General features: G+C 48.6%; 1 protein-coding gene across 5 annotated transcripts in view; it reads right to left on the minus strand.

Moving 5' to 3' along the window:
- C2CD2 (C2 calcium dependent domain containing 2) overlaps positions 1-25,561 on the minus strand; it is a 61,949-nt gene that overhangs the window by 5,247 nt on the left and 31,141 nt on the right. For 3 of the 5 annotated variants that reach the window (XR_014078033.1, XM_081574182.1, XM_081574185.1), the window contains exons 6-13: positions 23,881-24,001; positions 21,930-22,038; positions 18,401-18,465; positions 15,759-15,883; positions 14,474-14,648; positions 13,183-13,296; positions 10,086-10,213; positions 7,515-7,839 (exon numbers count right to left, since the gene is read on the minus strand). Coding sequence is in view for 4 of the 5 variants with exons in the window: in XM_081574182.1 (XP_081430308.1) it covers positions 7,515-7,839; positions 10,086-10,213; positions 13,183-13,296; positions 14,474-14,648; positions 15,759-15,883; positions 18,401-18,465; positions 21,930-22,038; positions 23,881-24,001 (1,162 nt within the window). In the remaining variant the exon portion in view is untranslated. Of the gene's footprint in view, positions 1-4,812; positions 4,850-7,514; positions 7,840-10,085; positions 10,214-13,182; positions 13,297-14,473; positions 14,649-15,758; positions 15,884-18,400; positions 18,466-21,929; positions 22,039-23,880; positions 24,002-25,561 lie in introns of all 5 variants that reach the window. The other 2 variants (XM_081574184.1, XM_081574183.1) reach the window with 2 other exon arrangements.

Genomic DNA, 25,561 nt, shown 5'->3' on the forward strand with positions numbered 1-25,561 from the left:
TGTAGGACTTAAGGACTTTGAAAGAAGAGTGGCTTGACCTTCCCAATAAGGAGCTTTATAGCTAATCTGGCAATTCATTCTTTTCATGACAGATCCAGCAGTACTTCAATAGCTGTGACATGCAGAAACCATCCAGCTTTATCCAAACAGGAGGCCCGAGGGCAACACTTTGCTCTTCTATCTGAAATGTACAGATAATTATGGAATCTGACCCAGCCTTGTCCACAGACCTTTGCATGATCAGCACTGACTGTGGGAAAGTCAGCATTCCATTGAATTTCAGAGGCCACACCCTAGACCTGAACTTAAGGATGCCCGTCCTACTTGCTCTGCCCAGAATGGATGGGTCTCCTCTCCTGATTGGCTGCTCCGAATAAAAAGTGCAGCCACCCCTGTGGACTGAGAGGTGGGATAGAGAAACAGAGAAACCACCATGGGAACGAAAACACTATGACAAGTGTAGCAAGACATTTGCCTTTGATATCAGCCATATAACTTAAAAAATTATGAGCTTCTGTGTGGAAGCTCAAGAGAAATGGGCTGAATTTCATTGGGCCAAAGCTGCCCCCAAAGACTTGTTTTGATCTTCTCTTTGGATACGATCACCTTTCAAGAAGGCTGATTAGGATACACATACATACATCAGTCAGTGCAGTTGAGTTGCTCAGTCGTGTTCGACTCGTTGCAACCCCATGGATTGTAGCACACCAGGCCTCCCTGTCCATCACCAACTCCCAGAGTTTACTCAAACTCATGTCCATTGAGTCAGTGATGCCATCCAACCATCTCATCCTCTGTGTGTGTATATATATATATATACACATATATATTTACAATTATATATATTCATAGTTGCATATATTTACAATTATATGTACATGTATTATTGTAAATATATACATATAATTGTAAATATATATATATATATATGTATATATATATACACACAGAGGATGAGACGGTTGGATGGCATCACCAACTCGATCGACATGAGTTTGAGAAATGGGAATCCACTCCAGTTTTCTTGCCTGGAAAACCTCATGGACAGAGGAGCCTGGCAGGCTACAGTCCATGGGTCATAAGAGTCAGACACGACTTAGTGACTAAACCACCACCACCACCACCACCACAGTTGGGAGCTGGTGTGCAGGGGCTTGAGGAAGGCTGGATGGGAGACAAAGCAGAAAGGTGAATATAAGTCTCAGTGGCTTTACTCCTGTCAACGGGCCTGACTGGCTGCTCCCTGGACCTCAGAGGTCCATTCCCGGATCCATTCTAATCCCTGGAAGATGCAGCGTATCTCAAAAAAACCACCAGGCAGGGTGCGTGATGGCAGGAGTCACCACAACCCACAGGGCCTGACTCTGGAGTCTGGCCAGTGGGGTGAATACAGTGATGCCTGATGGTTAATGACCCGGGGACTCAAATGTCCCGGAGGCTCCTAGCCTGGCCGGGTTCCCTTGGGTTGGGGTGGGCGGGCAGCGGGAGACACTTAGGAGGTGTTTCTGGTCTACAGGTACCTGCTCTGGGTTAAGCTTTGCTGTTGTTGTACAGTCACTCAGTCATGTCCAACTCTTTGTGACCCCATGGATGGCAGCATGCCAGGCTTCAGCCCCTCAAATAGCATGTAAATGTGGGGCTGTTACATTAGAATGGAGGAGAGGGAGGGAGATCCGAGGGACCTGTCTGGTTAATCTAGACTCTAATCCCACTTCCCATTCCCATCTACCTGGGGTGGGGGACAGGGAATGGAAGTGTGGGGAGGGGAGCAGACCGGTCTGTCCCCCAGGCCAGCTGCAGACCTAGGGATGTGGAAGCCAGCAGTAAGAGAACCTCTCCTCGAACACTCCATCCACAGAGCCCATTTCACACGTGTCCCTGTGCTGAAATCCCATCCGGGGTTTGGAGCCAGGGTCTGAGGTGTGAGTGGGGGCGGTGTCACGGTTTGGATCTTGTCCATCCAGAATTCTTATGTTGGGGTCCTAACCCCAGGTCCTCAGAATGTGACCTTACTTAGAGATATGGTCATGACATTGGCAATTTGGTTATAGCAAGGTCATTAGGACAGGTGCTAATCAAGTATGACTGGGGTCCTTATAAAAAGGGGAAGTTTGAACAGAGGCACACTGCGAAACGCCACATAAAGGTGAAGGCAGAGATCAAGACGATGCATCGATAAGCCAAGAGGCAATGTGCTATGTTGTTAACAACCCCCCCGCCCCAAAGCTGGGGGAGCGGCTGGGACAGACCCTCCCTCCCAGCCTCAGGAGCAACCAGCCCTGCCCACACCTTGATCTTGGACTTGCAGCCTCTGGAACTCAGAGAAGAAATCTCTGTTGTTTAAAGCACCTCGCCTGTGGAGCTCTGTTTCAGCCACCCCCAGGATCTAACACAGACAAGACAGGGAAGGGGAAGATCTGACTTAAGATGAAGATCCTGAAACACCAGCCACGTCCTCCTGTCTATCCTCGGACCTTGGACACCGTGTGGAAGACTGTGCTTTCTTTTGGCTGTGGACACACGCTGCCCTGCCAGGCACATGCACGGTTTCTGTTCTTCATCCTCACGTCCACCCTCTGGAGCAGGTGTGCTGTGTTGTTAACTTTGCCTGTTCACCGTCAATGCAGAACCAGATGCTGTCACATGTACTCTGGTGCAGATCGACCCCTAACTTGACATGACTTGTCATGGTTTCTGTGGGGACATCAGCTTTTTGGGCAGAAGATGGTCACGTGAGGGGAGAGACTGAGGTTTTGCACATCTACAAGCTGCAGCCCAGGTTACGTTTCCTAGCCACCTCCGAGGGTGCGCTCATCCCTTGCTTACAAGTAAGGAAGTAGAGACTCGGAGAGGGACATGCTCTGTCCTGCAAAGCTTGGCTCCTCTGTGCTACTGAGGGTGCATCTGAGCTGGAGGTGGCCAGCGGGCATGCGGAGGGCCAGTCTGCGAGTTGCCGCTGGGGAGTCCTCCGGAGGGTGGGATCGAGCAGTTCTCAGAGGGAGCACAGAGCAGAGCCCTGCTCTGTGGCAGGGACTTGGATAGGCTTCCAGGCGTGATGAAAGGCATGCTGGTGGCCTGGGGAGGACAGAATATTCCAGCGCGGTGAGCCCTTCTCCAGGCTCCTCGGTTTAACTCATCACACATGAAGAAGGACCAGTACAAGCCGAGGTTATTCCATCTTCATCACTAAATAAAAATGTGATCGTCTGTTTAAACTTGGCCACTCAAGCACAGTGACCTTCAGGGTAAATAACTGGGGATGGACACAGCCACGGGTGCGCTTGGTGGACGCTGATACAGCCGCACCGCGGTAGGTTGTAGCTCAGATGGGCAAGCACACTCTTCTTGGCAGGAAGGCAGTAGCAAACAGAGCCACCATGGCTAGGGCACTGGCACCCAGTGTTCTATGTCAGCGTGCCCAGTGTGCCCATCCAGCACTGAGCTGAGTGTTGCTGGGAAGTCCCTGTCCGTGTGGTCCAGGTCTCCCATCTGTGCCTGAGCCCTAGGAGATACCTCAGATGACGTGCATGCCCTTCATCCAATCAACTGAGAACAAAAAGGAAGGATCCTCGGGCAGAGATTCTGCCTCAAGACTGCAGCATCAGCTCCTGTCTGTCCTGTAGGTTTCAGACTCACCTACACAAACCAGCTCCTTGAAATCTAGAATCAATCAATTCTGCTTCCCTGGAGAACCTTGATGACACAAGAACTCTAGTTTGGAAGGTCACACTTTCCCCAGGCCCCAGAATCTGTCACTCTTTGCTGATGAGGGAACTCACAACCATGGGGCAAGGGAGTGGGGCTGTTTGGATTTAACAAGCCCACCTCATCCACCTGGTGGGCAAGAAGCAAGGCTCAGACCTCACTCCCGATCTTAAAGATGCCTGAAGGTCAAATGTGAAAATGGGTTACGTGAAATTTAAGGCAAATAACCAAAATCTTAGATGGCACCAGGAAGAGAAAAAAAAATCTTTTCCTGGTTCCAGCAGATTAAAAAAAAATATGTATACATAAGGCTCAAGTATAAACACGTTGTTGCTGTTTAGTTGCTCAGTTGTGTCCAACTCTTTTGCAACTCCAATGGACTGTAGCCTGCCAGGCTCCCCCGTCCCTGGGATTTCCCATGCAAGAATACTGGAGTGGGTTGCCATTCCCTTCTCCAAGGGATCTTCCCGACCGAGGGATTGAACCTGTGTCTCCTACATTGGCAGGTATATTGACAGGTGTATTCTTTACCACTGCCCCCCCCCCACCCCGAGAAGCCCCATAAACTCATATATGAAGGAATTAGAAATAATTATTCTGTTTAATGTTGCAGACACTCCCCACTTTATTCCTGGTTGTTTTCACAGTTTAACAGGCATAAATCGCTCATGGAAAAATGTGTCCCAACATCTTACAGACAGGAGAACAGTGACCAAAAGCAAACTTTTAAGTTGTAGTTTGCTACCCAAAGGACAGCTTTAGATTTCAAGGGGACCTATGGACAGCCCATTTATAGAAATGACTACCTTTTAGAACCAAGGACAGTTATGGAAGCTGGTCTGTCTGTATTTCTTGGCGAAGTGGTTTTGTCACATCAGCTAACACAGTTCCGTCTTTCCCTGAGATGCTGGTCCTCTACCACCTGACCAGGGCACTTTGAAGGAGGAAGTTGGGAAAACTAGCATCCTGGGAAGGTCAAACTGGGAAGGGACAGGAGGAATAAGGAAGTGGGGAGGTTATTTAACTTCCAGCTCAGTTAGGATATCTGCTTTCCTCATAGCAAGACTACTCTCAATTTAAAAAATACATAAAACAAAAATAACTTACTGTGTAGGCAATTAACTCTGGTTGGCATAGCGATCCTCTTAAGTTAAAGGGGATGAGCAGGAGATGGAGAAAAGGAAGAAGTGAAAAGAAAAGTTTGCAACAGCAAAATCAGAATGCAAGAAGGTAAGAGTTTGAAGCATTTACATCATACAACATAGGACGTTATTGTGTAGGACGTTGGTTTGTTTCTCTTTGTCTTACTTTTTAATATTTTTCAAAATCTCCACCAATGCTTTTGTTCTTACTTGTGGTAAAACAGACATAAAATCTACCATCTTAGCCACTTCTAAGTTTGGTTTGTATTAAGTGCGTTCACAGTGTGGTATAAGCATACCAGGGCTTTGTTAAGCTAAAAATAAAACTAATTTGAGGAATGCATTTCCTGTCTTGGTTGCATCATCACAGTAAGTAGATTTCTAATCAGCAGAATTCCAGGGGAATTCTAACAGTCAGGCCGTCTCAGAAAGCTAACTTCCTCCTATGACAGGAGACACAGGTGGTTCTTAATCTGAAAACTGGCTTTAGTTTCTAAAAAGGAGAGAAAACTCCACAGAGCTGCCTGCTTATCACCAGTTTTGGTGGAAAACAACAACTATCTGCATAATGCAGAATCATCTAAGGTTCCGACAACAAATCTCTCAGATAACACTGGAATGTAAAGCAGTTTTTTTAAGTGCTACCAAATAGGTCCCTTTAAAAAATCCTGGGTCTGTGAAGCCCTAGGAGTGAGGTGCGTCCTGTGAGCCCAGCGCTACCCGCTGGGGCTAAGGGTGGAGAACGAGCTCACCTGTGGGCACCAGGCCCCTGAGAGTGAGGGTGTCAGCCACCCCATGGGAGAGAAGCGGGGTGCCAGGACACAGCAAGGACACAAACCGCAGGGAAAGAACTCCCTGGGAGGACCAGCGGAGGGAAGGAACAGTGGTCTCCGACTGCATCTGAGTTGGCGAGGCTCAGCCTTGCAGAGTGAACTGAGGGCGGGAGGGAGGGTCAGGTTCTGTGAGAGGAGGAGATGGCTGCTGGTCTGTTGGGCACAGAAGGGGCGCACCCACCTGTTCCCTGTGTGTCCACCCTGCCCAGCGCCCACCTGCCTTCCTTAGGTCCAGGTGAACCCCCCTGGGCAGCTCTGGCCCCAAGACACCAGGGCCGGGGGGTGGTGCATGCCGGGCTGTGGTCCAGCAGCCAGGCCACCTTTTCTACAACAGAAGCCAGGAAGCCGCCACAGAGCCAGCGCTCAGTCACTGCTTCCCACGCCACTCCTGGCCACCCGACAGGGCCCTGGGGATAAGGTCTCAAGACCGGGCAGTGGGCAGATGGAGTCCGACCTTCATCTCAGGGTCTGGAACCACACCCAGGAATCCTCTCCTTTCTCTCTCTCTCTCCTCCTCTGCTAACTTCTGCCTCCTCCCCCATCTGTCCCAGATCTGTGGGAGTGGGTCAAGGGGGAGAGGCTGGAATCGAATGGGGAGGGCTCTCCAGCTCCATCCCAAGGACACCGGGGCTGTCCTGTGCCCCAGGGTGTGAAGAGCGGCACCCCTGGCCTCAACCTGGCTGAAGCCAGCAGCACCCCCCACTCCCAGCTATGACAGTTGAAACTCTCCAGCCACGGCCAGCGTCCCCTGGGGAGGGGACACGATTGCCCCAAGCAGGAACCACTGCACTGGTCCAAGGCACCAAGAACAAAGGAGCAGAAGGCAGAGCCGCTGACCACGGTTCCCAACCCATGAGATTCCTAATGTCTACCCTCACCGAGGAGCCAGGATGTAGCACAGAGCTGTGACTCCCAGCTTGGCCCCGGCCCCGGCCTCAGCTCTCCTGTCCTGTCCTCTGCATTGGGACCTCCTATAACCGCCTGGCCAGTGGGGTTCTCAGGGAGGCGGGCACCCGCAGTAGGTACACCCCCGTACAGGGAGGAGGGAGCTGAGACTCAGCGAGTCTTGAAGCCTCACATCTAGAGCTGGCCGAACCTCTGGGCTAAATTCTCTCAGCAAGCATCTTCAGGTCACCATCGTGCCAAAGCGCTGTCTGGGTTAAACTGCACATTGAAGAAATTCACAGACTTACAGCCCTGTGTTAGTGCTAATGTGAAACAGCCGCTTATTCTAATACAATGATTACCTCACCTCCGCACATGTATTAAGATAATTGGCTAATTTTCTAGGGAGCTCTCTCCCCATGGGTCCTGTTAGGGCTGAGTGGGGAGGTCTGGTTTGGTTTCAGTTGGAGGGAGAGTCTGAGAGGCATGCAAGTGCAGGGGAGCCCATCAGTGCAGCCGAGGGAAACCCAGTCTCTGCCCAGCTGGTCTCCTTGGCTCCGTCGTGGTATGTGGCTCCTGGCAGCCCCTCTCCATGCTCTGGGTGGCTCTACTCCCAGGAGGAGGGTGCACACACAGAGAACAGGGTGCCTCTAGCCATGAACACCAAGTGGCCCCAAGAACACAGAGAGATGACCGGGCAGCTCACACTCAGAAGGGTTCTGAACATGCCCCTAGCCCTGCCCCCAGCCTTGAAATGGGCTCAAACATTGAGTGCAGGTGTTTTTGTAGGTGTGGGGGTGCAAGGGTAGAGGAGAAGGGAAAGAGAGCAGAGGGTGAGAACTGAATTTTAGTCTGGAAACTAGCAGGAGACCAAAGCCATGGACTCGCGGAGGGGAGTGATGGGGAGCAGGGCCAGGGTGGGCGGGGAGGGGTGGGGAGGGGCTGGTACCTTTATGCTTCTTGGCAGCAGGTGGCTCCAACTCCGACACACTCAGGGAGCTCTCAGACAACTCGTCTGCCTCGGGGTCCCGCAGGGCCTGGCCACCCCACGCCCCAGCCGGGGGCTCCTTCTCCAAGTCCCAGGAGTCTAGCTCTATCTCCTGGGGCTCCAGGGCCGGCAGGGCCCTCACTGGGGCCTCCTCCTCCTCCTCGGGCGGGGCAGAGGTCACAGCTGCCTCTGGCTGGTCCTGGGGGGCATCCTCTTTGCGGGCACCATCCATGGAGGCCATGTAGTCCAGCATCAGGGCGGTGTCACTGTCCTGAGATATCGAGGTCTGTCCGGGGGTGAGAGACAAGGTCAGGGTGAGGAAAACGCAAGGATACTCTAGAGGAGCAGTGGGCTGGAGAAGTCTTCACAGCCCCGCACACACAGCTGTGGGGGTGGTTTTGGCGTCCGAAGGTGCCCAGCCCTCCAAGGAGGCAGCTAAGGAAGCTGAGAATCAGTGGACGCAGGTCTCCCAAGGCAGAGGGTCGGCCTGAGGTGCCAGGCTGGGGGATTCTGGGAAAGAGCACCCTGTCTGGGTGTGGAGGTGGCACACAGCCTGCTTAGTGACCGCTAACAACTGCCTTTTCTGACCCAAGTCAGAAATGCCCACTGATTCAATCTGGGACAATTTGACCTTCTGTAAAAATGGGGCTTTCTTGGTGGCTCAGCAGTAAAGAATCTGCCTGCCAGTGCTGGAAATGTGAGTTCAATCCCTGTGTTGCAAACATCCTCTAGAGGAAGAAATAGCAATCCACTCCAGTGTTCTTGCCTGGAGAATCCCATGGACAGAGGAGCCTGGTGGGCTACAGTCCAGGGATCACAAAGAGTTGGACATGGCTTAGCGACTCAACAACAACCACAACAAAAATGATAAGTCAGCTGGACTAAATGATCTAGAATAAAGCCTTAGAGAAGGCACAGAGGAGATGGAGACAGTCACGAGTCCTGTCCTTATTTAACTCATTTGTTCTTTTTTTTTTTTGAAACCTCAGGTGCCTCAGACAGTAAAGAATCTGCCTGCAAATGCAGGAGACCTGGGTTCTATCTGTGGGTCGGGAAGATCCCCTGGAGAAGGGAATGGCTACTCACTCCAGTGTTCTTGCCTGGAGAATCCATGGACAGAGGACCCTGGCGGGCTACAGTCTATGGGGTCACAGAGGGTCAGAGACAACTGAACGACTAATACTTCCACTCTCAGTCTTAGTTTTTGGTTTTTAGTTTAGTATAGTTTTGTTTTTGGCCACACCGCTTGGCATGTGGGATCTTAGTTCCCTGACCAGGGGATGGAACCCCTGCCCCCTGCAGTGGAAACTCGGAGTCCTAACCACTGGGTCACTGGGGAAGTACACTCACTCATTTATTCATCCTAAAGAAAACCCAACTGCTGAACTGAGCTGGGTGCTTCCAGAGAGGCCATCGCCCCCTGCTGGCTGCTTCTGGAAGTGCATGAAGGAAACCCAGAGGCATCACCTGGCTCTTGGAAGATGGTTTCCAAGGCCACCCATACCGTGGGTACAATTGCAACATTGGTGACTCACCCCCAGCACCTCCCAGGACCTGTTATGGCTCCTTTCCCAAGAGCCAGGGGCTCAGTTCTCAGCATACCCTCCTGTCCACTCTCTCATGCCCTCAAGAAATCAAGCCACCCGCCGTACCCCAAAATTCATTTTCCTCCTTGTCCCCTCCCAACTACTCAATTTCCCACCTGCCCCTCCATCACTCACATTTTCTTTGCTCATTCTGAAAGGTTAAAAAGAGTAAGGGACTCTTACCTGGGCCCTTGCCCTGAGGGGCTGGCCTCTCCAGTAGCCTGGCCTGCCCATTGTCTACCCGGGATGCCTCAAGCCTGCCATATGCCCTGGACTAAGGTCACAGAGCAGCACAAGGAAGGCATGGGGATGGGGATGTGTTTTAAAACAAGGTCCATTTCTCTGATTGCAGGTGGCATAAACATTCATTGCAAAAGGAAGCGTTTGGAAATGAGTCATGTGTAAACTGAAAGTTCCCCAAGATGGCTCAGTGATGGGGGTGGAGGTCCTGTCCCAAAGGGGAGTTGACCTCATCTCGGTCTTTCTCTTTCAGTAATTTTTCTTCAAATGATTCACCAACCTCTCAACACCCAAAGCATCTCAGGTCAGAAACCGTCAAGTTCCTTCCTCAACAGGACCAGCTGCGTAAACAAAAATGCCACAAGTAATCCCTTGTTGGGGGAACATAACTTGACATTCCTTGGGTGGTGCTAGTGGTAAAGAACCCGCCTGTAATGCAGGAGACCTAAGAGATGCAGGTTTGATCCTTGGGTCAGAAAGTTCACCTGGAGGAGGACTTGGCAACCCACTCCAGTATTCTTCCCTGGAGAAACCCAAGGGGAGAGGAGCCTGGCAGGCTACAGTTCATGGGGTTGCAAGGAATTGGACATGACTGAAGCCACCTAGCAAGCACGCAGGCAGCCTGACATTCTGGGGGTGAAACTTTCCAGAGTTAAGTGGAGAGCCAGGGAGGGGCGGGGCAGACATGGGAGGAGGAGAGGCTCACCTTGGAGACCCCGGATATGATGATCGTGCTCTTCTTCCTCGGGGACTTGAGCTTCAGCTTCGAGGACTCGCTGAGCTGTCGGATGGCGACTTCTGCCACCGGGTCAGCCCCATTCAGCACCAGCAGCTCTGCCGGGGGAAGAGCAGGGTCGGGCACATTAGCAAAACCTGAAACTTTGACCGGAACTTCAAAGACTGGGCAACAGATCTGGTCGTTAAGGAGGGGTTGGCAAACATTTTCTCTAAAGGGCCAGAGAGTGACTAGCTTGTGCTTTGTGGGCAGCTGGCCTGTCACAAGTACTCCACGCTGTCTCAGAAGTGGGTAAGCAGAGACCGGATATAAGAGCGTGCAGCGGGGACTTCACCCCTGAATGTGGTCCAGTGGATAAGAAGCCGCCTGTCAATGCAGGGGACATCAGTTTGATCCTTGGTCCGGGAAGATTCCACATGCCTCGGGCCAACTGAGTTTGTGTGCCACAACTATTGAGCCCAGATTCTAGAGCCTGTGATCTGCAACAAGAGAAGCCATGGCGATAAGAAGCCTGTGCAATGCAACTACAGAAAGCCCTTGCATAGCAACGAAGACCCAGTGCAGTCAATAAAATAAATAATAAAATAATTTAAAAATTTATAAATAATTTTTTTTACAGTGGGCATGGCAGGTTCTGGGGAAACTTCATGAGCAGGATAGGCAATGTTCCTGGTCTACAGCTGATGCTCTGTGCTTACACACACTCACCAAGGTGTACACTTCACATCATGCACTTAAAAAAAATAATAATTTTGTTTATTTATTTTTGGCTTTGCTGCTGCTTGGGCTTTTCTCCAGGTGTGGCAAGTGGGGACTAGTCTCCAGCACAGGCTGTAGAGCACAGGCTCAGTAGCTGCAGTGCACAGGCTTAGATGCTCTGCAGCATGTGGGATCTTCCCAGATCAGGGATTGAACTGGCATCTCCTGATTGGCTGCTGCTGCTGCTGCTAAGTCGCTTCAGTCGTGTCTGACTCTTCGCAACCCCATGGACTACAGCCTATCAGGCTCCTCCGTCCATGGGATTTTCCAGGCAAGAATACTGGCATGGGGTGCCATCGCCTTCTCCGACTCCTGATTGGCAGGTGGATTCTTTACCACTGAACCACCAGGGAGGCCCTCACATCATGCACTTTAATGTATGGAAGTGATGCCTCGTGGAGGTGATAAATAACTAAGGCATGTAAGGAAACGGAAACCTCTGAGCTTTGGGGAGATGTGAACTCCGAAGGGCAATGCAGCTACTCCCTGGCCCTCCCAGGAGGTTCGGACACACAGGCTAGTGTTCAGGGTGTTGAGGGACCGTTCATGGAAGCTGCTCCTCCCCAGGATTGATCCCACACCCCGGGCAACATCCATGGAATGCTTAACTCAGACCCAAGCCCTGCAAAGAGCTCTGTGCATGTTATTTCAGGTAAATACCCCCCAAGGTCTCAGAGGGGGGTGCTTTTTCAGTCTCCATTTGAGGAATGGGGAAGACAGGAGGCAGCCTGGTAGGCAGCGGGGCTGGGCCCCCCCCCACCCCGCCAGGCCAGGTCTCTCCCCCTCAGAGATGCTGTTGGCCCTCACAGGTAATCGCTGCTGTGGGACAATGAAAAGCACATGGAGTGAGGGGGGAGGATGTCAACAGGAACTTTTTCTCAGTTTGGCCTCAGTCTGTGGACCACAGATGCTCCACTTACATGGCAGTTGTGAAGGACCAAGTGGTGGAGACCTATGTGGCCAGTGACCGCCTTCCCACCCCCAGCCCCAGGGGAAGAGCGCAACCTGGCGAGGGCTCCCGGGAGATGGCTGCGCTGCCAGTCCCAGGTCTCAGGATAGGGGTGGTGTCACTGAGCCCAGAGCTTCCACCCATCCTCAGAGAGCCCATCAAGGTGTCAGTTGTGCTGGAGAAAGCTTCCAGGGTCCCTGGCTGCACACAGCGGGCTGGAGATGCCACCCTTGGGCCAGCGGGGGAACCACAGTGGGGACACCCACTCAGGGTGAAGGTGTCCCCATGCTACAAGGCAGGGCTGAGCAAGGACCCTAGGGAGCGGCCAAAGGAGGGGTGTTGCTTCCATCGAGGATTCTGCAGTTGGTGGTGGTGGTGGGGGACCCTTCAGCTCCCATAGAACCAGGGAAACTCCCACAGGGAAGAGGCAGCTTCCCACCCCTGCCAGGCTCTGAGAACATACAGCCATCCCAAGACAGCACCCATCAAAGGAGTGCTGCCTGCCCACTGCCTGCACCTCCCATCCCATCCGTGACCCTAACAAGGAAAGAAACAGGACTCGGCGGACGGTGGCTAGTGGGCTGGAGAGAAGCCGCCTGCTCCATCCGTCTCAAACTGCAGGTCACATGTGATGATCAAAGGGAGCAAACTTAACCCCAAATTTAGATTGTGCTTTGATTCCATCGGCAGTGACACAGTGACCAGGAAGTGGGAACCTGCATCCAGAGTTCTGGGGACACTAACCCAGTTATAGGGGCTTCCCAGGTGGCGTTAGTGACAAAGAACCCACCTGCCCACGCAGGAGATATAAGAGATGCAAGTTCCATCCCTGGTCGGAAAGATCCCCTGGAGGAGGGCATGGCAACCCACTCCAGTATTCTTCCCTGGAGAATCCCATGGACAGAGGAGCCTAGCGAGCTACAGTCCAAGGGGTTGCAAAGAGTCGGACATGACTGAGTGACTTAGCATGCCACCCTATTACAGAGGTTTCCGGAGACAAAAAATAAGGAAGTCTTTACAATTACTTCCCTGAATCCTGCTTATCTTATGATATCCAGGTAACTGGCACGTTGAACAAGAGGAAAAATAACAGTCATAAATTTTTCGTAGTGAGGCATGAGCTGGCTTTTGCGCTTCCTCTGTCCAAGTTCCCTAAAACTTAGGGCAGGGATGCCAACACCACTCCCAGTCTTCCACTGACTTTCACTTCCCTCTTGTTCTTCTAGTTCCTCACTTATCCTTGAAAAAAACAACTCTCCCCAAACTCTAACAAGGAAATGCATCTTCTCACCAGATGAGAGCTCACAAGCAGAGACTGAAGGAGCCCATTGGGGACCATCTCGAGTGGTCTCACGTTACCTGTGTCTGAGGCAGAGAATGTCTTGCTGACGGGGGCACCGTGACAGGAGATGGCCTGGACCGAGATGTCCTTCTCAATGACCTTCACCTTGACAGGTGTCCTCAGGGGAGACTCTGCAGGAGAAATCCTGATTATAGCAGCCCTTTGAAAGCTGTCCGACTCTGCAGTCACTGGAAAGTGAAATCATGTCTCATTTCAGCTCTACTTCAAGCAGCTGAGGGGGCTTCTTCCCTGGTGGTCCAGTGGCTAAGGCTCTACAGTCCCAAAGCAGGAGGCCCAGGATTGAGCCTTGGTTAGGGAACTAGATCTCACATGCTGCAACAAAAGATTTCTCATGCCACAACTAAGACCCAACTCAGCCAAATAAGTAAATATAACAAACAGTAACAACATAGAGGGGTGGGACGGGGAGGGAGGTGGGAGGGAGGTTCAAGAGCAAGGGGACATGTGTATATCTATGGCTGATTCATGTTGATGTTTGGCAGAAACCAACACAATTCTGTAAAGCAATTACCCTTCAGATAAAAAATAAATAAAAATTTTAAATGTATTACTAACTAAATAAATATTCACACAGCTGGAAAAGGTAAGAGGAAAACCTTAAGATAATTTTAACACACTCTCTTATTCTTTTTGGGGGGGAGGGGAGGAATGCCCCCAAAGGGGCATTGGAAACCTAGGTTTAAATAATTTCAGAAACCTTTGAATTAAGCCAGAATTTCACTTTCTGTTTTTCATTCAGTAACTGTGCCAAGTGATTTATTCTGGCACGATAATACTTCTGTATAGGCAGGAACACAGTACAAATTAAAAAGTAATAATAAATCATACACTTATACAGAAGTTCTCTCCAAGGCAGTGGGTGTGGGGACAGGTACAGAATTTGGCTAGATCCGCAACCACTATGCGTCAAGCCTCCGAATGAATGATTTTTAACATGAGAAAATACACTGGCTGCTCACATCTAATGTTTTAAGATAAAGAGCTGCCCCATGTAAATGTCATGGCCTACTTAATTTAATGAGATATTTCATCTAGTATCTTGACTTTGGTATCAGAATACACTGCAGGGTTGAATCTTGCTTTGTCTTGTCCTGTGTCTGACCAGATAGAAAGATAATTGTCTTAAAAAAAAAAAGCTATGCAAAAAGCCTTGCCAATTACCATTCTTCCTGTGCCAGGAAATTTTCTTATGAATAATCCTGCAGCCTACTGTGCTCTGCAGTTTATAGATGCAAGACATTTACCGGGGAAGCGTGATTTCAGACTTTCTGTGGGGAGGAGCCTCACCAGAGCCCAGCGGGGACGCCCTCCCTGCGTCGAAGCGAGGCTTGGTTTTCACGGCAGTGACAGTAGTGACCACGGTCCCACATGGCATCACAGTGCGGTCTTTTTCTATCTTTGCAGCAGGAACAGGTGGAGGCATTTGCCAGGGTTTTACCTCACCGGGTTCTATGTAAGAAAACTGCAGAGAAGGCTGGTTACCTGCTTTGTAGTCTGTGCCAACGGACACATTGCCATGGCACGCTGCTTGCCTTTGCAATAACCTCTGATACCTTTAACTGTCACTTAGTATCATAATTAATGGGTAAGAATTCAGATTTTCCCAGAATTGACATAGGAGGATGAGACCCAGGCTCAGACCCAGCCACTCAGCTTATAATGATGGGAACAAAAGCTGGAGAACCAAATGAAATAAGATAGCCCTTTCTGAGTTAGGTCTGAGTGAAAGGACATCATGGACAGTTATGTTGGGCAGATGACACAATGTAACCCTGGGCAGGAAGCATCTCACTCATGTCTAGAAGAGGAAACAACAGCTCTTCTTGGACGAGCTTCTTGTTTCAAGGTGAATGAGAGCAGGAATCTGACAGACATAAATTGTGGTTCCCCACACCGAGGTCACAGGTGCGGCCCCCTACACCGAGGTCACAGTGCAGAGCCCTACACCGAGGTCACAGGTGCGGAGCCCTACACCAAGGTCACAGGTGGGGAGCCCTACACCGAGGTCACAGGTGCGGAGCCCTACACTGAGGTCACAGGTGCGGAGCCCTACACCTTGGTCACAGGTGCGGAGCCCTACACTTTGGTCACAAGTGAGGAGCCCTACACCTTGGTCACAGGCGCGGAGCCCTACACTGTGGTCACAGGTGTGGCATCCTACACCGAGGTCACAGGATAAAAATTTCCAGAATTGACCAAGCCCCATAGCAACTGTTTACCATGAACCTCTGGATCTAAACCTGCCAGTTCCCTGACACATTAGGTAAAATACCCACCCTTTTACTCACTCTATAGCATCTTAACCAATCACTTAATACAACCATTCTAGCATGAATTTCCTCTGTCTTGAGGCTGTAAAAATTGGCCAATAGTCCTCAAAAGGGGTTGGCTCTCCCTTGAGACTGTCCGCTGTTCTAACAGTGTCTCCCACTTAATAAATTCTATTCTCCTCTCATTCTGCCTCATGTCTGGAAATTCTTTTTCAACTTCTGCTTAGACCATGATGTCAACAAAGACGTCCCTTTGCTCAAGTGGGTGGAGCAGGACCTTGGCTTCATAGAAGACGTCATACCTCTGCAGTAACTGAACCCAACGCCGAGCTGCCCGAGGAGGCCCCGCTGGTTAGCGTAAAGCTCTGAGGCCCGGAAGGCTGCTTCTTGAACAAATCCAAGGGGACAGTCGTCATCGCCAACAGAGCTAAAGAGATAGGGGATGAGTGGGGACAACCATGGGTGTCTGCATGGGAGCAGGATGGCCCCAGAGCAGCTGCGCCCAGAAGCAACCCTGGACGTGCCCCCCACCCCTCACCCCTCCCCACCCTCCTGCCTTGCTCACCGGGAAATGCTCCCTTTTAAGAACATTTTAGAAAAGTTAGTGTTGTAAAAGACACAAGAAGGCTGTGGAAATGCCCCAAACCAAGGGGGCTACAGAGTTGTGACAATCAGAGGCAGTATGTGATCCTATCCTGGACTGGGAAATACTGCTAGGAAGGACCTTAGGGGATCGGCTGATGAGAACTGAAAAATCTGATTGGTAGATTAACAAAGTGAATCAGTGTGACTCAGGAAGCTGATAACTACACTGTGGAAAATAAGAGAATGCCCTATTCTTAGGAAGCACATACTAAAGAATTTAGGAGCAAAGGGCCAGGATGCCCCATACTTAAATGAACATGGTTTACCCTGAGTGTGTGTGTATGTGTGTGTGGCGAGAGAGAAAGACCTACTGACAACAACCACCATATATGAGCACAAACAATGAAGGAAATGGGCAAAATGTTAAAATATCTGAGTTCGAGTAAAGGTTATATGGTTGTTCTTTGTTCTGTTTTTTGTTTGTCCTTAAGTTAGAAATTTCACAAATCCCATCAGGCTGGACATGGCCAGCAGGGGCGGTGCCCTGGGCATGGATTAGCAAACACCAGTTCCACCCTGTGTTCAGACCACACAACCTCTCTTGGAATGTCAGTTCTTATCTCAGGAGCATCTGAGTTATCTCCAGATTACAGAGCTGAGGAAACAGCCTCAAAATTATGCCTAATTAACTAAGGAGTTTGAATTGCTTTTTCCTACGTCCTGGTAACTTTAGGAGATAAACAGATGGCTTAGTTTCACAGTTTAATTAGCCAGGCAAGGGTCACTTCTCCATTTTGTTCATAAAGATTTTAAGAAACCTAATAAATACTGAAACTATGGATTTACACACATGCATAGACTGGTCTACGCTCAGTCTAGGGAGTTTTACCTCTGATTATTACTTTCTTGTATCCAAAGCATGTGCCCAGTTTTGGAGAAGGAAATGGCAACACACTCCAATATTCTTGCCTGGAGAAGTCAATGGACAGAGGAGTTTGGAGGGCTACAGTCCATGGGGTCACAAAGACTCGGGCACGACTGAGCCAACTAACACTTTACTTCAAAGCATGTGCTCGGTTTAAGCTGCTGGGGCTTCTTTTACAAGGAAAAGCCAGTGTAATTCATGGAGACAGAAAGCAGAAAGGTGTGTGCCAGAGGCAATGGGAGAAGCATGGGGAGTGAGTGTAAGTTTTGTAAGATGAAGGACTGATATTGAAGCTGAAGGTCCAATACTTTGGTCACCTGATGCAAAGAGTGGACTCATTGGAAAAGACCCTGATGCTGGGAAAGACTGAGGGCAGAAGGAGAAGGGGGCGACAGAGGATGAAATGATTGGATTGTATCACTGACTCAATGGACATGAGTTTGAGCAAACCCCGGGAGATGGTGAAGAACAGAGAAGCCTGGCATGCTGCAGTCCATGGGGTTGCAAACAGTTGGACAAGACTGAGTGAATGAACAGCAACAAAGATGAATTTTGGAGATGGATGGTGGTGATGGCTGCACAACCATGTGAATGCACTTAATGTTACTGAATTTTACACTCAAAGATGGTTAAGATGGTAACGTTTATATATGTTTTACCACAATTAAAAACTGAGATAAAATTTTTAAAAAGAAGGTTTATTAAGCCCAAGAAGGCTGAGAACTGCTTCTCAAGCCATTAATTGTTGAATAAAAAATTTTGGATATTTGTTTTAAAAAATGAAAAGAACCAGTTGAATATACTCTTTCTCAGAATGTTTGACCTTGTTAATAACCAGAATAACTGCCAACAAAGGTCCATATAGTCAAAGCTATGGTTTTTCCAGTAGCCTTGTATGGATGTGAGAGTTGGACCATAAAGGAAGCTAAGCACTGAAAAATTCATGCTTTCGAACTGTGGTGCTGGAGAAGACTCTTGAGAATCCCTTGGACTGCAAGGAGATCAAACCAGTCAGTCCTAAAGGAACTCTTTACCTGATGGAAAGAGCTGACTCACTGGAAAAGACCCTGATGCTGGGAAAGATTGAGAGCAGGAGGATAAAGGGGCGACAGAGGATGAGATGGTGGGATGGCATCATTGACTCAAGGGACATGAGTTTGAGCAAACTACAGGGGACAGTGGAGGACAGAGGAGCCTGGTGTGCTGTGGTCCATGGGGTCACAAAGAGTCGGACAGGACTTAGTGACTTAACAACAACAACAATAATTGGAACGACTTTTGACTAAACATTCCCTTGGGAAAATCTGGAGTGGCTTAGTGGGCAGGGCCGATCCTTCTGCTGAATCTCCCACCCTCCCTGCCCCAAGGCCCTGGTCAGGGCTGCCGTATGACCCTCTCAGAGAGCAGGCCTCCTTCTGTCTGCTGAACACCCACCTTCTGAGGACTGCCCATCATCTGAAATCTGCAGGTGCAACTCCCTCGACTTGGCATTCAACTCACTGTGGAAAGAAGGGCTGTGAGTCCTTAAAAATGTTTTATTATTTTCCTGAAATAGTATTTTTTTCTGATTTGACAGAAAGGAATGCAAATCACCATCAATATTTAAGAAACTACAGAGACATATAAGCCAAGTAAATACAAAGATTATTAGCAACTTCACTATCCAGAAATAGTTACTGTTAATATTTGGTGACTAGTCTCCTAGGATTGGGATTCCCAGGTGACTCAGTGGTAAAGAATTCGCCTGCCAATGCAGGAGATGCAGGTTCAGTCCCTGGGTGGAACACATCCCCTGGAGTAGGAAATGGCAACCCACTCCAGTATTCTTGCCTGGAAAATCCCATGGGCAGAGGAGCCTGGTGGGCTACAGTCCATGGGGTTGCAGAATCAGACATGACTTAGCGACTGAGCCCATATGCACATTCCTAGGATTATCCAATGGAACTTAATGAATGATGATGGGAAGGTTCTGTAGAACTGCCATCAAATTTGGTGGCCACCAGCTACATTTGGCTATTGAGAAATTCATCTTATTTTTGGCTGCACTGGGTCTTCATTGTTGTACATGGACTTTCTCCAGTTGCAACGAGTGGGGGCTATTCTTTGTTGTGGTGAGCAGGATTCCCATGGCAGTGGCTTCTCTTGTTGCAGAGCATGGGCTCAGGCACATAGGCTCAGTGGGGCTCATGGCTAAGCAGCTCTATGGCAGGTGGAATTTTCCTGGACCAGGGATCAAACCTGTGTTCCTTTGCATTGTGAGGTAAATTCTTAACCACTGGACCACCAGGGAATCCCAGCTATTGAGAACTTTAAATGTGGCCAGTGTAAACTGAGGAACTGATTTCATTTTGTTAATTTTAATTAATTGAAATTTAAAGAGCTACATGTGGCTAATAGCTCCTGTATTAAAAGGTATAGCTGTATAACTATTTGAAAACAAATATAGAACATAATATACCTCCCCGCTCCTTTATAGTCTATTGTTTTCACTTAAGATTTCATGGACATCTTCCCATGTCAATAGGGAACATTGACATGGGAAGCAACATCCTTTTTCAGAGGCATCTAATACCCCACTATTTGGCCCTATAAGATTTTATTCAGCCAACTCCTTAATAACCAAGCCATAATAATGGTTTACCTCCAATACGTCATAATTACAAACAAGCTGAGATAAACATCCTCATATATATATATATATCTTTGCACACACTGTGTGATTATTTCCTTAGAAAAAGAGCAATTGCCAATCAAAAGGTACGTGCATATAAAAGATTTTTTTTATATATATTGATGACCTCCAGAATAATTATTCCAAAATATATATCCACTGGCCACTTTCAGTTTTTCTTTACCCACTTGTAAAGGGAAAAATAACCTTTGCTTAAGTTTGTATTACTTTAGCTATTTCTGAGATTGAGTATCTTTTCAGATGTTTCTAGCTATCTATAATTTTTACTTTTTTATTTCTAGTTGAGATATTTTACCCGATTTTCTATGAGAATCTCATATTTGTATTAATAATTTATAAAAAGCCCTTTATATTATACATGGGACACCTTCTTCCATTACTTTTCTAATTATTTATTATTTAACACCAGAAAGTGATTTCTATATTTTTGTAGTCAGCTACTTTACCAAAATATAATTTATATTAATTTTTGTACTATTGTTTCTATCCATTATTTCTAATAGTTTCAATTGATTTTCTTGAGTAGTCTGTGTGTGTTAGTCACTCAGTTGTGTCCAATTCTTTGTGACCCCATGGACTGTGGCCTGCCAGGCTCCTCTGTCCATGGGATTTCCCAGGCAAGAATATTGAAGTGGGTTGCCATTTCCTTCTCCAGGAGATCTTCCCGACCCAGGGATCAAGCCCTGGCTTCCTGCATTGCAGCCAGATTCTTCACTGCCTGAGCCACCAGGGAAACCCTGAGTAGGCTAAATATGCAATAATATCATCTCCAAGTCATGATTACTTTTGCCTCTTCCTTTCTACTACTTGCATACTATTTCTGTTTTCTTATCTAATTGCATTAACCAGTACTTCTAGAACAAAACACTGGGGATCCTTCTCTTGACTTTAGTGGGAGCGCTTCTAACACTTATCACTGACGTGATTTTTTTTTAAATCTTTTGAAAAAAAGTGAACCTAAATCTTGTTCTAATTAAGTTTTAAAAATTAGAAATGGGTTTTAAATGTCACTGACTATCTTTTGGGCCTATATAGAGATAATTACTTTGTGTTCTCCTTTGATCTAGTGACACAATGGATTTCATTAATAGATCTCACATTAAACCATACTTGCTCTTTTGGTATGAACTCAGCCTCACTGTATTATTCTTTTTTTTTTTTATTCAGTAGTTGCAGCACGATGCTCCGTAGTTGTGGCTCACAGGCTTAGCTGCTCCATGGCATGTGGAATCTTCCCAGACCAGGGATCGAACCCATGTCCCCTGCATTGGCAGGAGGACTCCCACCCACTGCAGCACCAGGAAAGTCCTTGGTATATTATTCTTAATGTGCTACTGGATTCTATTTGATAATACATTAGTTAGAATTCCTACATCATAATTCATAAGTGCTCTACACTTTTCCTTTTTTCCATTCTCTTTGTCAGATTTTGGTATCGAGAGAGCTAATTCTTGGGTGGGTTGATAAGGAGTCTGGAGCCCTCAAGGAGGAGAAAAGGACAAACATTTTTTTTTCTACATTGCTTTGTCTTAGTCACATAAGAGGTTATTTTCTTTAAGCCCACAGCCAATGATTACACAACAAAACTCATCTTGCTCAAGGGTACGTTTTTCTTTAAGTTCTGTACTAATGATTATATAACAACTATGTATCTTGCTCGAGGACATGTTTCTCCTTCTTAACAAGAACCTTCTGACTAATCTTGTTATCTTAAGAGAGTGGGAGTGAGTCTGGTAAGACCTTTCAATTGTTAGTTCTAATCTTGTTAATTTAAGATTTATGTTGTAGGAGTGGGTCTGGAAAAAGTATATAAGGCCTTGATAAGACTAGCAAGTGGGGGCATTCTTCCTCCCCCTTCTGATGTCTGTGTCAGAAGGTTTTTCTGTGCTTTTTCATTGTAATAAAACTTCTGCCACACAAAAGCTCTGAGGGATCAAGGCTGGTCCCTGGTCCCGAAGCTAAATCTTCTTCGGAGATCACGAATCCACCATTGTTCACTGTAAGCTATCAGTATCAATCAGAAGTTTCCTTCCACTCTGCTCTGGATGGCGTGTGTTTCTGAAGCAAGTGGGAGGCCCCACAACACATCTATCTCTCTTGTCACAGCAGGAACCACTACTAAGAGCTGCCTTCAGAAAGACATCCATGTCTGACTTAAAGCCACCCTTCCTCTCTTGCTTCCTTTTGTGCTACAGGATGGTTTCAGAATTTGGCAGCATGAAGTAGGTGAGGCCGTGGAAACCCAAGTCCATGACAGCCAGATGTACTCACAAGGTGAATTCTTCTTCCCAAGTGAGGGCAGTAGTGTTTCTTGCGAGGGTGCTGGAGAATTTCTGAACAGGATCATTCAGCCGAACTATACACACTGGGTTAACATCGCCTGTAATCAGACAGAAGGCCCTCGTATTAGCCTTTATTTCTCTCTTCCAGTTGGGTCAAGACATTGTGCATATAAGAGAAAAGCTTAATTCAATGTCTGTGGTCTTGGCTCACCTACTTCTGAGTGTTCATTTACAACCTCTCAAAGCACGTACTCTGGGGTGACAGATTCTATACTTGCTGGATGTCCACAGCTCTAGACTGCCTCCAAGTCACACTCCTCCCCCCTCAGCTCTGACTGCAGGCACAATCCCCCAGGAGGTGCCCTCCCTGGGGTGACATTACAGCAGAGATGTGGGTCCCACTTTGGATAAGACTAACTGCTTGGAAAAGTCTGGGCATCTGGGGTAACTGCTAAATTTGGGGGTACCTCACAGAGAACCTGCTTCCCTCTTACAAAGATGTATGTTTTTACACTTGACTCAGTTTCAGCCAAAAGTTTTTGAGGTATTTGATCCAGGTAACAGGACATTTCACTAGTGAAGACTTGTGTCTGCTTCAAGGCTATGCTTGCCCTATGGCATAAAGCTGTGACTATATTGTGTAATCAGTAATCAATGCTAGGGCTTCCTTGGTGGCTCACTGGTAAAGAATCTACTTGTCAATGCAGGGGACGCAGGTTTGATCCCTGTTCTGGGAAGATTCCACATGCCTCAGAGAAACAAAGCCCATGCGCCAACTAGTGAGCCCCTGCTCTAGAGCCTGGAAGCTGTGGCTCCTGAACCTGTGCACCCTAGAGACCGCGCTCCAAAACAAGAGAAGCCACTGCACCACACAGCTGGAGTGCGCCCCCGCTCCCCACAGCTAGAGGGAAACCTGCACAGCAGCAACCCAGCATGGCCAACATTACATAAAGTTATATATATATAAATAAAAAGTCAGTGGTGAGGGACCAGACTGTGTTGACCCTTTACCATGTACCAGGTGGTGTTCAGTGTTCCATGCACATCACCTTACAAACTACCACAATCACCTTCAAGAAGAGACTCAGACCCAGATGGGGACTTGCTGGCAGAGGTGAGAAATGAGGCCCCCAATCCTGGCCAACTGGATCCTGGGCGGGCCCTCCCACCTGCTAAGCGGTGTGGCCTCCAGAGACGACCTTTGAGTTACCAAAACAGCCACCTATGCCCAGCTTCACAGAGCCTTGGCTGTCAAATGTGCTCTGCCTACCCTTCTGGAACTGGATGAATCTCCTCACAAATAAACACAAGTAACCCCTGATGTTCTCAGACAATAAAAAAGAACTCATTGCTATTCTTGGCAAAAACCACATTGCAGTGGAAAGATGTGTCCAGTCCCAGGCTACTTAGCATCTAGAGTCTTGGCAGTGATTCAGAGTCACCCATTCTGCAATGTTTCTGTCCTCCTCCATAGCAGCCTCTCCTGGCAACACAGGGGCCCCCGGGAGCCCGACACCTTCGTGACATCCATAATCCCATGTGGCACCTCCTCTCCCAGGAAGAAAGGAGTGCGCTGGTCAGGGATGCTTAACATGTATTTACAGCGTCACTAGGAAAAGATAAAAATAGAAAGGTTGCTTCCAGGCTAGAGAAAAGGACAAAGCAAAAAGTATCTTCCTTCTTCCTTCAGCCTCATGTGTGCAAAATCTGGACTGTGTTTTCACCGTCTTGCATCATTACTACGGTGTTCAGGAGGTCATCTCTGCTGAAAGGCAGAGATCACACTGCACACCTGATTGCTGGGAGCCACAGAAGGAAACAAAGACCACAGACAATCCATGAGGCACCCTGGCCCCTCTGCTCACACTGCAGACAGTCATGTCCACAGCCAGCCAGCACCCTGTCCTCACCTGGGTGCCTTCTGCAGCCCCATCACCCACCTGAAACACCAGGATGGCTCAGGAGCGAGACTCGGATGTTCTTCACCAACAGTTTGAGCTCATGAGCCCTTGGAGGTTTGGGAGGGCAGGATTCCTGAGTGGATGAAGTACGCTGCAGATGCTGCAGAAAGGAAAACAGAGAGCAGTGACTCCTGGGAAAGAGGCAGTGGCCACCGGGCACCTGTTACAGGGAAGAGATCTTCAAGAAGACCTGTAGAGGGAGCCTAGCCCTCACACCAGCTCTGGGACAATGTTCCCTTCTCAGGAGGATGGAGGGTACCAGGCACTCACAGCCGCTTCCCACAGAAAGCAAGTGGAGGAGCCAAGTGTTCACCCAGAGAGGGCGCCCCAGAGTCCCACTGTGGGTGGAGATGGGGTCAAGCCCAAGCCAGTCCAGGAGCTGAAGACAGAGCGGGACATGGTCCCTGGGCTGCAGGCGCCCACTGCCCACCAGGAGCGAGCGGGACACCAATCGGGACTCAAAAGGCTGCTTCCCACCTCCAGGCAGACCCGCCATCCACGCCATCCACGTGTGGAGGAGCTAAGTGTAGTCCAGGTGTCACGCTGGGGACAAAGCAGAGGCAGGTGCCCCTGGGGCAACTTTGTCACCTCATCCTCAAATCAGCATCGAGGCATTTCCAATGGAGAGCCTCCCCGAGCCTGGGGGACTCCACCTTCAGACCAGCCTTTCCAAGCTAACTTCCGCCTCCCACTCACGGCTCAGTGTTCTTTAAGAGGGGCTCTTTAGGCACAAATGTTTGGGAGTCTGGAAAGACTTCTCAGAGACATCACGGGCCTCTGCATGGTGAGGTCTTCCAGGAAGGATCCTTAAAGCTGACTTGACCTCACAGTGCTTTCCGGGGGGATACTTACTAACATCTCAAGGACTGTAGTCTCCTTTAGGTCACTACCTAGAAAACACTATTGCCAACTGTGAGCTGAAGGGGCTGGGTGGCCAAGAAGTCATCACAGAATCCTTAAGATCCAGGTCCCTGAGCACTGGGGACCGAATAACCCACATGTCTGGGGTGGAGATGCAATGTGTTCTCAATTCTGTGTGTGTGATGGCTAATTTTATGTGTCAACCTGACTGGACCGTGGGGTGCCCAGACATGTAGCCCACGACTAAGCAAATAAGCATGCATACACATTATGCAATTATATGTATATAATTGGCTCACACAATTACAGAGACTATTATGTACATAAATATAGGCGCACACACACATCCCTTAGTTCTGTTTCTCTACAGAACCCTAATATAGTATGTATGCTATTTTGATACATAAACTCTGCAGATTTATTTAAAAGCATTATAGAATGCATTACAGAAGCAGGCAAGAATACTGGAGTGGGTTGCCTTTCCCTTCTCCAGAGGATCTTCCTGATCCAGGGATCAAACCCAGGTCTCCTGCATTGCAGGCCGATTCTTTACCCTCTGAGCCACCAGGGAAGCAGGTATAGTCATATTTCAAACAAGCAGCTTTGATGAACTGGGAAACCTGCACGAACACCCAGAAAGCCCTCACTCTGTCTGCTTACTCAGCAGCTCCTTCTGCTTCATTAGGAGGGTGAAGCCTTCTTATATTCTGATAACCCTCAGTGCCCAGAGGGAATGACACAACGCTGTGATCCACTGGTATGTGTCCAGTGAATCAGAGAGATTTTGTCTCCAGACTCT

Source organism: Giraffa tippelskirchi, chromosome 2, assembly GCF_054371585.1.
Source record: "Giraffa tippelskirchi isolate mGirTip1 chromosome 2, T2T-mGirTip1v1.2.pri, whole genome shotgun sequence".
NCBI classification, from domain to species: domain Eukaryota; kingdom Metazoa; phylum Chordata; class Mammalia; order Artiodactyla; family Giraffidae; genus Giraffa; species Giraffa tippelskirchi.